The 15,598-nt window shown below is 45.3% G+C and overlaps 1 protein-coding gene across 8 annotated transcripts in view; it reads left to right on the top strand.

The window, feature by feature from the left end:
* The window catches only part of PTPRG (protein tyrosine phosphatase receptor type G), a 721,980-nt gene that overhangs the window by 640,212 nt on the left and 66,170 nt on the right, over positions 1 to 15,598 (top strand). For 6 of the 8 annotated variants that reach the window (XM_086697741.1, XM_086697739.1, XM_086697735.1 and 3 more), the window contains one exon: positions 9,781 to 9,867. The exons of the other annotated variants lie outside the window; for them this stretch is intronic. In XM_086697741.1, the coding sequence (XP_086553867.1) occupies positions 9,781 to 9,867 (87 nt within the window). The remainder of the gene's footprint in view (positions 1 to 9,780; positions 9,868 to 15,598) is intronic. 8 annotated transcript variants of the gene reach the window in all.

The raw sequence follows: 15,598 nt of genomic DNA, 5'->3' as shown, positions 1-15,598 counted from the left end.
GGATTCTGTGTCTCCCTCTCTCTCTGCCCCTCCCCTGCTCATTCTCTCTCTCTCTTTCTGTCAAAAATAAACAAACATTAGAATCCATAACCTTCTTGAATCACTAAGATGCATGTCTCACACATACATCCCATGATAGCTTAGCACAACTGACGTTCGGCCAAATCCACGGGAGGTGGGGTCAGTGGGCCTGTTGTGCCAGCGCCTTCCTGTTGAGCGTCCCCTGCTGTCTTTGGCCAGGGAAGGTAGAGGACCCAGTGTTGGTTGAGTGCCCACTACGGGCCACGAAGTGAGCAGCAGCAGCATCCACAGTGTTGGACTTGACAAAAACCGATTTCAAGCGGCCTTACCCTCACGGGGAAAAAAATCCATTGATGCACGGAATTGAAAAGTTTGGCGCACGAGGCCCCGCTAGATTGGCGAGAAGGAACCAGACAGAACAGCAGGGCTCGGCTTGTGTTGTGTGCCTGTGTTTCTCTCCCTCTTGTCTCAGATTTGCTCTCCCCGTGTGGGCTTTTCTCTGAGGCCCTCTGTTTCCACATGGTGGCCTCTGGTCCACATGAGACATACACCCTCCCGTCCCCGTGGAAGGGAAGAGAAATTCCCTTAAGTGTTCCATCTCAGCCCCAACATGGTGTCTCTTAGAACTGACTCAGGTCATTTGTTCACCCCTTGAGCCTGTTGGAGGCGTTAAGGACTTTTGTCAGGCCTGGCTCTTAAATGAACTGTAAAGCCCAGAAGTGAGGTCTTTGCCATCGGAATCACATGCACAAAACTGGACAATGGGTGTTTTCCCAAAGGACCTCCAGGGCCCGGAAAGTGACCAGATGCAGGTGCCAGGTAGACAGAAGCAGCCAGTGTCTCAGAAGCAACCTTCAAAAGAAGTGGCGAAATTAGAACCAGGGGGAGAGGGGTGTCTGTTAAGAAAAGAGAATTCTGATTTGGATAGCAAAGAAATACACAGGTGGGTAGTAGGAAAGAAACAAAGCAGGCGTGCAAGCTCAGCCCAGCTAGCCGAGGGTTCTCAGCGAGGACTCTGCTGTCATGCATGCATGTGCCATGGACTCGAAGAAGGGCCACTCCCCTTTCCTCCCGACTATGGAGGACGTTTGGAGGCTTATGTCCAGAACGCCAGGGGAGCACAAAAGCAGGGCTGCATGGAGGCCTGATGCCCAGGCTGGGTCTTAAAGGTTAAGCCTAGTGAATAAGGTGAGCAGGCATGGGGCCAGAGGGAATCTGGCGGATCGTAAGCAGGCATCTGGGGTTCACTGTCACTGGAGTTGGGGGACAGCGAGAGCCAGATCGTGAAACACTTGGGGTGCCACCCGAAGGGATATGTGCCTTAGCCTAAGCGTGATGGAAGGGCGTGAAGGAACCACAGCTGCAGGAAGGCAAGATGAGAAAGAGGCAGTCTTGGGGAGCGGTGAGGGAGCGGCCTGGGCCCAGAGGCAGACAGCCTGGATTTGGAGCCAGGATCCACCGCCCACGACCCATGGCCTCAGAGCATGTGTTGTTAGCAGGGGCTCAGTTATGCCCAAGTGGGTGAACATGAGTTCTTGGGAGGTGAAAAGACGTACTCTTTTAAGGCACAGATACACATGTAGTACACAAAAGCACAGCACGTTATTGGTATTAAAATTTCGCTGGGGGTTAGCGACGGGGGAGGGCGGGAAGGCTTATTTATAGGCCCCTTAGGAAGTGCACTTGGTCATGATGAGCCCCAGGTGATGTGAGGAAGGGTCAACCACTGTATTGTACACCTGAAACTAATAGAACACTGTGAACCAACTTTTTGAAAAGGCCCCTTAAGAGAGGTGCCAGTGGGAAGAAGAACTGAGGATTTCTTCACCTGCCATATAGTCCAGAAATGGGCCCATTTTGGGCTCCCGTGAGGAGTAGGTGTGTGCTCTGGAAAATGGTTATCCCAGGGCCTGGTGCACGATAAACAAGCAATGATAGCTGTGTTATCCCCGACTTTAGTGAAAAATAAAAATTCACTTCTGGGTCCTGGTGTGCCAGAAAAGAAGTTCTTTAACAAAACCAGATTTACAGATCTAAATGAATGCTGTCCCTCACACATAATCAGTGTGTGGCTGTATACTTTCCAGTCATGTGTCATTGCTTAAAACATGGCTTGAAAATAACTTTTGGAACTTCCTTCTAGAGTTCATTCTTCGGAATGCTCTCAGAAGTGCCAAGTATTCATCCTAGAAATAGCTCAGAGTCATGTGTTTGGAGCTCAGTAGAGTATAAATGTAGGTGAACCAACTGAGGAGAACAGAACCACGTTGGACCAAAAAGGAAAGGTTAATGAAATGGGTTTGGGGGATGCTCCCAGTGGGCCTAAAGGCAATTCCAGAAGAGCAGATCCCTAAGTAACTAGGTTAAAGGCATGACTCAGCCAGCCCACTCTTCTTGAAGCCCGGTGGTCAGCCTCATTAACTCATGACCGGCTTCATCAGAGCAAGGTTCATTAGCTGCCACAGACACTCTCCAACACCCTAGTGGTCTAAAACACAGAGTTCATTGGTCATCGGTGTGTAGACTGATGGAGCTGGGAAGCTCTCTTGCACTTGGGGCTTCTTTTTCTGGTACACATGTTTCCCAAGGGGCTTTAGCAGGGATTAAAAAAAAAAAAATCAAGGAGGCACCTCGTTCTCAATTGCATAGCCCAGAAGTGGAATCCTTCAGGACCGTTGACTTACCGTCGGCCAGAGATAGTCCCACAGCCCCCAGGATACATGGTAAGGTGGAGAGCACATGGATATTCCTTGAGTGCTGCCAGAAGTATCTTTAAATATTCAGACCCACTGGCATCATTTGGCCAAGAGGATGTTTCCTTGAAGGAACAACTTTGGAGGCCAACCATCAGATTCGTCTCATTATTTCACATTTGGCCCGAACGAAAAAAATATGGCAGCGACCTGATTTGTATTTTTTAATTTTTTTCAATGAAAAGATTCCCAGAGGGCCACTAGGGTCTCTTTGAGCAGTATTTTTATAGGCGGCAACACGGATTTGTGGGAGAAACTTAACCTTTTGATATTGGTTCGCTCAGATAGATATTAGAGACAGGATGCTACAGTTCTTTGTTAAATGCTCCTTGCAAAGGGCTGTATTGAAGAGCTATAGGAACCCACATCCATAGCAATGCAGAAGTCGCTGTGAAGTTCGCAAGAAATAAATGTTTTGGAACAAAGGTCAGGGTTATAGGGCAGCTAATAAAGACGAAACCGATGAAAAATCCACTAACAGGCACAGCTTGCCGCCTTTTGAAAACGGTGCCCTGTGTGTGCCTTTCAAATATCTTAATCCATATCAACCAGGCAATGGTTCCTAGCGGTAATCATTTATGTAGAAATGAGGGAGAGCCAATACGTGGAAGAATTTTTGAAGTGGGCCATTTTGGCCTTACTACTCAGGATGGCAACAAAATGCACCTTTGAATTACTCACAGTCAGGAAACGCATTCCAAGAGCTCCCGATGCCCTGTCTTCCCAAGACAAGCTGTTTACATGGCACCAATGTGCTGACGTTCCTGAAAAGACAGGGAGCCTCACAGCTGCTACCACTCAGAAGGAAGGGGGAGTTTTTGGAAGGTTTCATTTTGATTTGCATAATTTGAGGTGGATGCCGGGCGAAGAGCTCTGTGCAGGCTGTCCAGTCCCTGTGCTCGGGCACACCACTTGTTTATTTATGAACTTGCTCTGTAGCGTAAGCTTAACTATTGTGAGCAAGACGTCCGTGTCCATTTAGGATTGTGAGTATTGGCCGAGATCATTAAAAAATTTTTTCTGCAATCCAGAGGACAACTGCTTTGAAGGTAGCTCTTTTCTCTTTGAGCCAAATCTCCCCCCTCTACAGTAGCTATCGGAAGGCCTTGAGAGCCAAGAATCTTTTGAGTTTTTACCATACTGCACAAGTGCTAAGCAGATTACATTGCCCCCTAATCAGCGTTCAAATCCTAGGAGTTACTACGTTTAGCTCATCAGAAAACCAAGGCTTGGTGAAATCATGTAGACGTGCCCAAGTCACAGGGTTAATCTTTGGTGGATTCTGGATTTGAACCACCATCTCATAGCCCACTGTCATAATCATCACTTTATTTTGGGGCACCTGAGTGGCTCAGTCAGGTGAGTTCTAACTCTTGATTTTGGCTCAGGTCATGATCCCAGCGCCGTGGGATCGAGCCCCTTGTTGGGCTCTGTGCTGGACATAAAGCCTGCTTAAAATTCTCTCACCGTCTCCGTCTCCCACATGTGCTCTCTCTCTAAAAATGAAAAAAAAAAAATTTTTTTTAAAGGCTTAATCATTACATAATTTTGCCTAAATGAGGAGTAGCCTGTCAGGAGGCATTTACTTCCTTCCATAGCCTGTTTTCATGACACATACTTGTTGAAAAGATCCTGTGGTTTGGATTTGCCAGAATCACATGGAAGAAACTTTACAGGACCAACTGTAATTTCAGGGGTTGGAGAAACAGAGTCAGTTTTGGTATTGAATCAGGTAACCTATTTGTTCTTTCTTATCCCAGCTAATCAGTGCTATCTTACCTTGATGACAAGTTGAACATCAATATTATGGATCATAATTCTAGCTTAAAGAACTTTCCAGAAACATAGAGCAACGTTAATTCTCAGATTCAGATAGGGCTGAGCTAACTACATGGACTCTGGAGCAGAAAAAATGGAAACTCCAAGGGGCAATATTAACATCTGACCCATGTTTGTTTGTTTGTTTGGTGTTAGAATTTCATGCTCTGATCTGAGAAATTGATGTCCCCCTTGAGCACATGGTTGAGTCATCTATAAATTCTGCGGAAGATGAGTCAACACTGATTTAGCGCCGCAGGCAGATTAAAAGATCTCTTTTACGCCCACCTTTTACACTTGAAGAAATTTTGCCATGTGTTGATCCCTCCTCATTAAGAATGCCATTCAAGGGGCACCTGGGTGGCTCGGTTGAGCGTCCAACTTCAGCTTAGGTTATGATCTCATGGTTTGAGAGTTCATGTCCTACATCGGGCTTGCTGCTGTCAGCACAGAGTCTGCTTCAGATCCTCTGTTCTCTCTCTCTGCCCCTCCCCTGCTCTCTCGCTCCCTCGCTCTCTCTCTCTCTCAAAAATGAATAAACATTTACTTTTATAAAATGCTATTCACAAAAACAAGTGAATTTTTTTTTATTGACCTGATTTTTTGCTTTGTTCTTTGGAAGACAGTGTAATAAATAAGAGGGGATGTGGGGTGACTCGGTGTCTTAGTCACTTGGGCACCCGACTTGAGCTCAGGTCATGATCTCATGGTTCGTGAGTTCGAGCCCCACATCAGGCTCACTGCTGTCAGCACAGAGCCCACTTTGGATCCTCTGTCCCCCTCTATTGAAAATAAAAATAGGAGGGAGGAGATGCAAACCCTAATCGTGGGAGGCGGTTGTGTTGGCATAATGGAGGCTCCACCAAACAGATACAGGTGAACACTGAGTGTGGGCGTGTGGTAATGCCCCTCTCCTGCTCAAAGAATGACTGACCACATGTGCCCCAGTAGAACGTGGATCCCTCCTGTAGTCCCACAGAAACAATGACAGAGCTGCCATGAGCCTGGGTACATGCTCTCTACCCACCTGCTCTAGCAGCCAATACTTCCCAGTTTACTCTCCAGTAACTTGATGTGATTTAGGCATACATCCCCCTCCATCCCAGGGAGGTCACAAAGGAGACAGATACCATTAAGAGTGATTTCTCCCATGCATGTGACTGTGCACAGATAGCAAAGGTTCATCCCCATACCCGATAACTGTTGAGTTGCTACAAAGCAAATGCTATATTATTTAACCCTAGAGCTGAAGCAGGTGGTAGCCAGGGTGTTAGGACTGCATCCACCTTCTTCCCAAGGGAGGAGACCACTTCCAGGAAGGGAATGACTTTTCCGGCATCACAGAGCTTGAATGTTTTAGAGGGACTCATACCTAGGGTTGGCTTTTGTTCACCGGAGACCCTTTATGGCTGGCCTGTTTATTCCTTCCTTTGTTGTTTGTTCATTCAAAGACCTTTCTTAAGCATCTAGTTTGTACCAGGCACTGGCCATCCAGCAAGGAGACAGAGTTCCAGTCTTCAGAAAGCATATAGGCTAATGGGGTAAATAAGCAGGTAAAGAAAGGTAATCCCAAATCGAGATCAAAAACAGGTGGCCCCTACACCTGTTTTATTTCGCAGATACACTGTTTTTAGAAGTCCGGATTGTTTTGGGGTGCCTGGATGGCTCAATTGGTTGGGCATCCAACTTCGGCTCAAGTCATGATCTCACGGCTTGTGATTTCAAGCCCTGCATCGGGCTCTGTGCTGACAGCTCAGAGCCTGGAGCCTGCTTAGGATTCTGTGTCTCCCTCTGTCTCTGCCCCTCTCCTGCTCATGTTCTGACTGACTCTCTCTCTCTCTCTCTCAAAAATAAATAAACATTAATTTTTTTTAATCTGGATTGTTTTGAAAATGGGAAGATATTTCTTAAAACTCCAGCTATCTGGGTTCTCATGTTAAATGTGGTAACATTGTTGTCATGTTCTTTTGTGGCATTAGTGGGCTGGATAGAGCTGAGTGGGGAGTCTTTGGGGGGAGAGGGCCACCAGCTCTCCAGTCTGTCTCTGCCCTCCCTGCAGCCTCCTGCCTGGGCCCCCTGCATTTGGGCTCCCCCACGTTGCAGTAGTGACTTAGGGTATGTGCTCTGGAACGGGCTCTGACCACTGCCAGGGTGGGGTGGGAAGGAGACAGAGCCAGGAAAGGCTCCTTGGAGGAAGGATGTTGAGCTGTGATTTTCACAGAACAGAGAAAAGCCACAAATGCTTGGGGCAGAGCTCTGTGTCCGAGCGGACATAGAGGCACTCGGTCATGGCATGATCAGTACTGCCAGAGGGAAAATGCTGTCAAATTGCCTTTCATCCATGCAAAATAAAGTCTACTTTTGTGGGTGGAATCAGATTCTTTTCCAGGGGATTTGGCATGTACAATGGCACTGGGTCAGTCCAAGATGCTTTTACGTGGCTTGTGTGCGGAAGGGAATAGGAATGAAAAGCAGGTTTATATTCTTTTCTCCAGTCTAGAAAAATCCAGGTTTGCAACTCAGGTTTTATGGTGGCTTTGTGGGATCACCTTGGTCTTTTCTGCAAACAGGCTGCTCATGGGACCGCTGGTATTCCAGGCATCCCTTTTGCTTTTGAAACTGTCGATTGCCCCTGCCACTCATCCCTTCCTGGGACCTGCGTCTGTGGCCGTATTTCAAGACTATTTTTTTTTAATCATTAGGAATAATTTTTACAATTCAACCCTTCAGATCCTGACGATGTGTCAAGCCAGTGGGGAGAGCTAACGTGCGTTGCATGATGCCAGAATACGGCTCGCCTCGGAGGGCTTGAGTTTAAGATACGGTGGCGCTAAACTGTCTTGCTCTGAGATGCTAAAAGGCATGGGGGTGGGGAGCCTTCTGAGGTCCCCAGCTGTTCCTTGAGGTGGGCACTGTTTTTTTCTTTCTCCCTGCAGCTGTGTGCCAGGAGATCTGGGTCACGTGCCAGCTAATGCTGCCGATCCCAGGCAACTTTTTGCTCAATAACTGTTTCCCAAATGGCTACTCGGGGCCTTTTCAGAATTTACAAGAACTGTCAGTTGTTATAGTAACCGGCCCCCTGCTGTCGAGTTTGGCCCTGAGATGCCAGTCGAAGCTCTTGGAACAGGCTAACACTTAGTCATTAGACAAAAGCAGGGAGGGATTCACTGCTGAAGGTTGCCATTTAAATGTACTCCATGATCCTTCAAAGAAGGGATTGGTTCTGTTAAGGAGGAAGTGGATGCATCCATTTTTAAAGCAAATGGACTTTTCAGGAAAGGGAGATTCCTGCGTTGAGTCTCTCCTACGTAACCAACGCCTGTCTTTGGATTTCTCAAAATTAAGTGTCCTCTCTCCCAGGGTTGACTGTGTCTGTTCTTTGGGTTTGCTCAGGTGGCCCCCTCGATTATTCGAGATATTAGTTATTGGTTTTATGGCATTTGCTTCTCAGTGAAGTGTTGTCAGTTTACGGGTGGTAGTTAGAAGCGCCTGTGATTGTGTGTGAGGAAAAGCTGCGGAGATCGCCGGCTCTGCTCCAAAATTCCCGAAAGAGTGAATCTGGCAGAATTCAGAGTAGGGCTAAGGGTTGAGAAGAAGTCTAAATATTTTAGAAAGCTGCAAATTTCAAGTTTCTATGAAGATTTGCAAAAACACTCCAACACACTCGTGATTTCTTCAGTTAATGTTCATTGCTGCACGGAGTATGTTCGTGATGTTTTGAGGACAGTTGCAGTTCCAGAATGTTCTCAATAGAGGGAGATAAGTTCTGAATTACAGCACACTGCTCCCCCCCACCCCCACCTTTTAGTCCTGTACCCAACTTGGGACTTCTCCAAATTTTGGTTCCTGTGGCAAGCCCTTGTATCCAACATAGAAGCCAATAATTATCAAAATAAATAAAAGTTCGTATTAAAGGAGAAGAGAGGGATGCCTGAGTGGCTCAGTCGGTTGAGCATCCGACTCCTGGTTTCAGCTCAGGTCGTGATCTCGTGTGGTCTGTGGGATCAAGCCCCACATCTGATTAGGGCGGAGCATGCTTGGGATTCTCTCTCTCTCCCTCTCCCCCCCTCCCTCCCCCTCTCCCCCCCTCCCTCCCCCTCTCCCTTCCCCCCCCCCCCGCCCCCTGCTTCTTACCCCCTGCTCCTGCTCTTACTCGTGCTCTCTCTCTCTCTCAAAATAAAAAAATAAATAAACATTAAAAAAAACAAAGGAGAAGAGAAACCTAACACTTATGTATTCAAGGATGTTCATGTCTGGAAATAAAAACTGCCAAGTAAATCAGAAGCTCTCAAATGTTCTTTGGAATTACATACCTGAATTTAGAGTTCTACATGGGATTCAGCAGAACTTCCAAAGAAAGAGAACCTCACTATTAAGCAAGTTTGTCTTTGCTCTTCTATCAAGAGTTTGGAAAGAATAGGCGTCATTCTGTTGTGAAATCCTGCAGCCCAGGTAGTTAGGGAATTAAATGTAATCAAGTCAACACCTTCTTGTGTGGCAAAAGTGTATCTTTCAAATGCCAGAAGCAAGACTCAGATGCTGCAGATACTTAAGTTCTAATGGGAAACTAAATACGGGACATCGTATGTGGTAGTAACTTGATGACTGCCCCACCTGCTCGGAGTTGCCTCTCCCACATGTTCTCCAATCTGGGCTGTGAGTCAGGAAAGTGTCCTGAGATGAGAGGAATGAATGAAGAAAGGACAGAAACCCAGATTGATCTAACAACACCACATTCACATACGTGGGTGGCGGATGGCAGGTTCACATAACCCCCCAGTACGTTCTGGCTGAGTTCTGTTTATGTCAGAGGTGTTTCAAACGATCCTCTTGGCCAAAGCTTCGTGTCAAGGTGGAAGGTTAGATACGTGAATGGGAAAATCCAGTAGTGATTGGACTTGGGATATCTTCTACCATTAACACCAGGAGTGATAAAGGTTTCTAACAAGTGAAGACCGCTTTTAAGAGCAAAGTTCCCATTTTATATTAATTACCTAGAAGCACAAACCTTGATAAACCAGTCACCTTTGTGTGTAAGCTTTCTCTTTTGAAAATGTCCCAACTGGGGCCCCATAATGGGTGTGTGTGTGTGTGTTAAGTGGGAGGGAGGACATGGGTGTGGAACTCTTGGTGGCGATTGAAAGTACTGTCTTCTACACCTGTTCTCTTTTGTTTTTTGTCTATTTAGAGGGTGTAACAAAATAAAGTCCAAGGGCTTTCCCAGACGTTTCCATGAAGTGCCTTCTTCTGGGGAGAGAGGAGAGAAGGGGAGCAGGTGAGGGGCGGTCAAGCTTAGGGGGGTGGGGGTACCTCTTTGGCCGGGACTGGCTTGCCAGAGTTTTGTTTGTTGCCCTGGGGATTAAAGTCCTCTAGACCCCACAATGCTGCAACTTACCTGTCCTACCCCAGCTCCCAAAAGGAAGGATTGTAAATACCAACACAGAGTGTGGGGTAGCTGGTAGCAATGAAAGTATGACATGTGTGTGCCTGCTTTGCTTTATTTGGTGATCTGGGGGGGGGGGCGGTTTTATTTCTAGAACGGGACATACTGGGAACTTTCTGTGTCGGTTTGTCTGTATGTCAGTTGCATCCATTATCTTTCCAGAATTTCAGATGCTTGCATGTTTTAGAGCTTTAAAAAAAAAAAATGCATGCATTTAGCCTTGCAAGTGAAAGATAGCTTTTAGAAACCTAAATGTATAAATAAGGAAGAAGAGTAGGAAGGGGAGAGAGAAATGAGCAAATGGGGATACAGCATGTGTTTTCCCCTAAGAGTGAAATTTTTCAAAAACGAGAGCACATGAGTTCTAGGTAGCTTGAATGCTGGGAAGAATTATTGTTCTGTAATGATCTGTAATAAATCTTGAGAAGTCCTGATCACGCGATCTTAATCACCCCACATTACCACCTATTGTAATATTTCTATGTGGCTTATAGAAGGTAAACTCCACTTAATATGGTAATATTTTAATATTGCCAATTAAGATAATTCAGTAATCAGTATCCTGTGGTGAGTAGTCCCTTATTACTTTCAATGAAGCAATTTATAGAATTTACAGTAAGAATTTTTACATGGAATGATTTCTCTCCCATGGTTGAGGCTAAGTATTGAGATGAAATTTTAGATACCCATCCACTCTAATCAAGTACACTTATGAGATCTGAGAAGGTACGTTACAAGGGAATTGAGGAAGATGAATGAGAAACTCTGTGATCTATCTTTTTTAAGCTCTATGATATAATTTTGCCTTGTAGGGAAAAGTGGTCACTGCTGACACCAGAAATGTAATTTCTTCCTAAGATCTCTTTTTATGTACTCAGGTCCTCAATTTTTAATCTGTTTTCAACATGCCAAAGTTAAAACTGAACGAGAAACCCCTCTGTATAGCTTCAGATTCAAAGATCTAATCTTGGAGAGGACATTGGATGTCACATAAACGCCTCATATTCATGCCCAGTCTGTTATAAATACAATATGGTTTTGACTGTAACACATTGAAAGTTGTCAACATCTCATGGACACCACAGAGATAATCCACATCTCCATTCTGTGTTCTCCCCGGAAGTGATGCCATCGCTGGGTGGCCCGTGATTTATTCTAATTTATGCTCCTGGCCCTAGATGTGGGCGTGGTCTTATGAGAGATGTGTTTTAGTTCCTGGGAGGATGTACTTTGTCACGAGGTGCTCAGGATCTCTTGTTTCTTCTCTGCTTCTAAGTGCCCGAAGCTCGGGGGGGGGGGGGGGGGGGTGGGGGGTGGAGGGAAGCACAGTGACTTTCATTTAGATCTACAAGTTGAGAACAATCTTGGGAAGCTGTAAGTATTAACAGAATCCGCCTGATTATGAAGTGCATCTTTTACTTGCCTTTTTTTACAGTGTAGTAGCAAGAGAAAGACCTTGGCTCAGAGAGAGACAGGTTCTGCTGGAGCTTGGCCTGTTCCTGGTTGTGTGGCCTTGAGCAACTTAACAAAGCCCTCTGAGCCTGGATGTCCTCCTCGAAGAGTGGGTCCAGTGATAGTTCAGTGTCATGGGGTTGTCCTGAAGAGGTAATGAGGTAGCATTTGTGAAATGTTTAGTGGACGTGATATATTACCCCATCAAGAGGATGAGGAGAGAGAGGCTCTGGGAAGTTTGCTTGTCTGGTCTACTCCGTGGGGATGGCTGAGCAGGGACAGCCACATGGCAGTCTGAGTCCGGAGCGTGGCCCCTTCACACTGTGCTGCGCTCATCAATCCATGATGGGGAGTGGGCCGGATAGACATCCTGTCCTCAAATCTCTCCTGTTCCTTATGTGGGCCGCCCTGCTGTACTCTGTTGACAGGGCTTGAAGACCACCAGCCCACTCTCCCCTCTCCTCCCCCCTCCTTTATCCCAGGAGCATTGGCAGCAGCCTCCTGACCCAGTTCTGTCCTCTTGCTGCTCTATAAAAAGCCCTGCAGAGGACAGGGGCCCTGCCCTCCTCTACCAGGCTGCGGATGCAACAGGGAAGCCAGGCCAGACAGCCATCTCCTGCGTTGGCCTCTTTTTATCCACTTCCATTTCCCATTCTGGTCCGCATCCCGTCCAAAATGTGGCAGGGATTGGGAAAAGAGCCCAAAAAGCTGCCTGAATAGCAAGCCTTCAAATGGTTAAAAATAGCTGTTGCAAAGTCTCTGCACAGAAACCTAAAGGTAATTTCCATTTCCCCATTTGGTCTGACCTCATTTGCCTTAAACAGTCTCCGCCCCAGTGGGAGGAAAAGGCCTGTATAGTCTCAAGGTGGACAGAACCCATAAAAGCAGGACAGTGGCTGCAAAAAGTGACCACTGATTAGTTCCCCAGAACGTAGGAGAAAAAAAATTAATAATAATAAAAATCAGATCCAAGTATTTAGTTTTTCAAAACAAGTAGTTGATTTAAATTTTGAATTAGGTAATACTTGACACGGTTCAAAATCAAAAAGCTTAATATTCTATATACCATTACATCTCCATTCCGTCACCTACCCACCGGGCTCCCTACCTCGTTATAGGTAGGTAAGCATGATTGCTGCTTTGTTGTCTCTTCTTCCAGACCTTGGAGGTGGGGTGTGTGTGTGTGTGTGTAAGCAAATATGAATCTATATCACCAGATCTCCTTTTATACAGTAGAATACCACATACACTATCCTACACCTTGCTTTTTTCACTTAACATGATTTTTTTCTGTGCGCATATGGTTCCTCCTCCTTTTTTTTTTTTTTTTCTTTTACAGAAGCACAGTATTCCTTTGTATAGTTGTCATGATTTATTTAACCAGTCCTCTATATGGCTGTCATTTTGGGCTGTTCCTAGTCTCTTGTTATTACAATCAATACTAGGGTGAATAACTTTATGTCATTCTGCAAGTGGACAAGTCTGTCTGAGGATAAGGTTCGGAAATGGGCTGTGCCAGGAGCTACATGCATTTGTAATTTTGACGGATGGCGCCAAATTGCCCTCCCCGGTGCCATACCCAGGGCAGTTTCTATCAGCAACACCGTGAGCACCTGTTTCTCTCCGGCTTCCCCAGGAGAGAGTGTTGTCAAATGGGAGCGATTATTCCAACCACCCAGGGGAAAACGATGGTGTCTTCGTGTAGCTGGAGTGTGTTTTCTCTAATCCTGAGTGAGGTGGGGCATCTTTCTTCGTCTCCTTTTTGGTTTTTAATGTTTTATTTTTTGACAGCGAGAAAGGGCACGAGTGGGGAAGGAGCAGAGGGAGAGGGAGACACAGAATCGGAAGCAAGCTCCAGGCTCTGAGCTGTCAGCACAGAGCCTGATGCGGGGCTCGAATCCACAAACCTCCACAAACCGTGAGATCATGACCTGAGCCAAAGTCAGAGGCTCTGCTCCATCAACTGATGCCCCCGCATCTTTCATGTTTGTGCCATTTGCATTTGTTAAGCTCTAAACTCTTGGTCTTTTGCTCCTTTTTCCTTTGCATTGTTGGTCTTTATCTAATCAAGAGAGACATTATTGTCAGCAGTAAGTGTGGCAAATACTTTTTTTCCATAATCTGTGGTTTGTTAACTATGTTCATGTTGCTTCTTGGACTTCTTATAATCAAATTTATCCATAAACTTCTTTTTTATTTTTTTGGCTTCTGGATTTTGGTTCATCATTTGAAGGTCTTTCTCCATTCCAAAATGATCTATTTTGGTACTTTTATGGTTTCAAATTTTCATGTTAAATTCTTAAATCATTTGGAATTGAACGTGGTTGATGGTGGGATGTCTAAATTAACTTTTCTCTTTCCCAGATGTATTTTAAAAGGACTATCACGGGGCTGGTTAGTGAAGAGGCATGTAATACCTCGCTAGATCCTTAAAATAGCACACTTCCAGCTAGAGTCTGACCGATTTATTAGTTCAGTCGGCATGTTGATGACACAGATAGTTGCCAGAAAATTTTTACCAGAATATTTTATGTTACAGATGTTGGATCATATGTGCAGTGAATTAAATGTGAGTTTTCATTTCCTACCTCCTGTCCAAAATGGGTTGGGCCGTCATGTCCCCATTAACCACCTCCATCAGTGGGGGATTCTGTTGGTGCCTTAAAATAGTGGCAAGTGGAGGCAGAGAGTCCCTTAAGCCTTAGGCCAGAAATTCAGAACATTCCAGGCCAGGGTCCTAACTCAGTGTGGGACAGCTAATTAAAAAGCCCCTGACTTCAAGCCTTCTTTTCTGGGTAATAGCTCGGAAGACTGAGTACTGTCTAGAGCTCACATCCATAAAGCCAGCCACAACATAAAAACTGCCAGTTCAGGTTCTTGGTCTGTTAAGATGTGGTTGACAAAATGACCCCTGCTGTCTTATCCCCTGGAAGATACTAACCAGCACTTCAGTCATTCCTAAGAGTCTCCAAGGATTGCTTGGCAAACTTAATGTTTAGCATGAAAGTGTATTGCTCGGAGGTGACTTTTGTCGCCTACATTCCTTGGATGCTAATGGCAGGCAGTTTGTATCCTCCAGTGAAATTCTCACTGCAAAAATCAGATTTTTGTCACATCTAGCTCTAACAAGAGTTGAATGGGCCATCTCTCCTAGCCATGTGAAGACCCAAGATATTTAGAAACATTTTCTCCTCGTTGATTGGTGTACCCTCTCTCACGCCTCATCTGTCTTCATGGTTTGGTTCGCTTTTCTCTCCCCTTCTTCCCCTCATCTCCTCCTCGCCTCTGACGGGCCCTAACTTATCCACAGTATAACAACCATATGTCCCAGGTTTTGCAGAATTGTCCTGAGGTGAAATATGTCATTTGATTATTCCCAAAAGGACTTTGATATTTGTCAGAACACATGTCCTTTTCTTTCCCAGTTTGGAGAATATGAAAATGAGAAGTGCAATTATGACTTCTTCCGACTTTTTCTTTCTAGAAGATTCCTTCCTGTAGAGACTATAAAACTCAGCTAGCAATCATTTCACATACAGTAGAGGAAACCAAACGGCAAGTGAATGGTTGCCTATGAGAAATCTCAACTCAGAGTGGGCTCTTTTCCAAGTGAGACCCCTGAGTTATTTCAAGCAGACATTCCTCTTTGAGGAAAAGCCCGACAACACCCACAGCCTTTTCCTTCTATTGTTGTCTTTGTCACTTGAATTTCTAGAAACATTTTGCCCTAATAAATCAACCCACATCTTTTTAACACAGCTCTCAATCATCTTCTTTGAAGGCACATGAATGTTTTCAACTTTCTATTTATAAGTGGCTCTTGATTCATACATTGTTTACTACGACGGATCCATACACAAAAGTAAATATTAATGTGATTTCTGTACTCCACGACATGAAAACAAATGGGATTATTAGCAGGCGTGGCACTAAATTTAAATGAGGGCAGTATATAAATCAGTTAAGATTGCTTAATGAATATTCAACAGCAGTTCAGCCAACTGCCCATTCTTCCCTGCAATTAGCATTTTGAGCTGCACACTGCTGACAAACCCCTTGTCACCCTGATATGATTATAAAACCATTGAGCTTAATTGAAAGACAGTGACTG

This window comes from Puma concolor, chromosome A2 (genome assembly GCF_028749965.1).
Source record: "Puma concolor isolate L17-30 chromosome A2, mPumCon1.1.hap2, whole genome shotgun sequence".
Lineage (NCBI taxonomy): Eukaryota > Metazoa > Chordata > Mammalia > Carnivora > Felidae > Puma > Puma concolor.
This window is presented reverse-complemented; position numbering and strand designations above follow the sequence as displayed.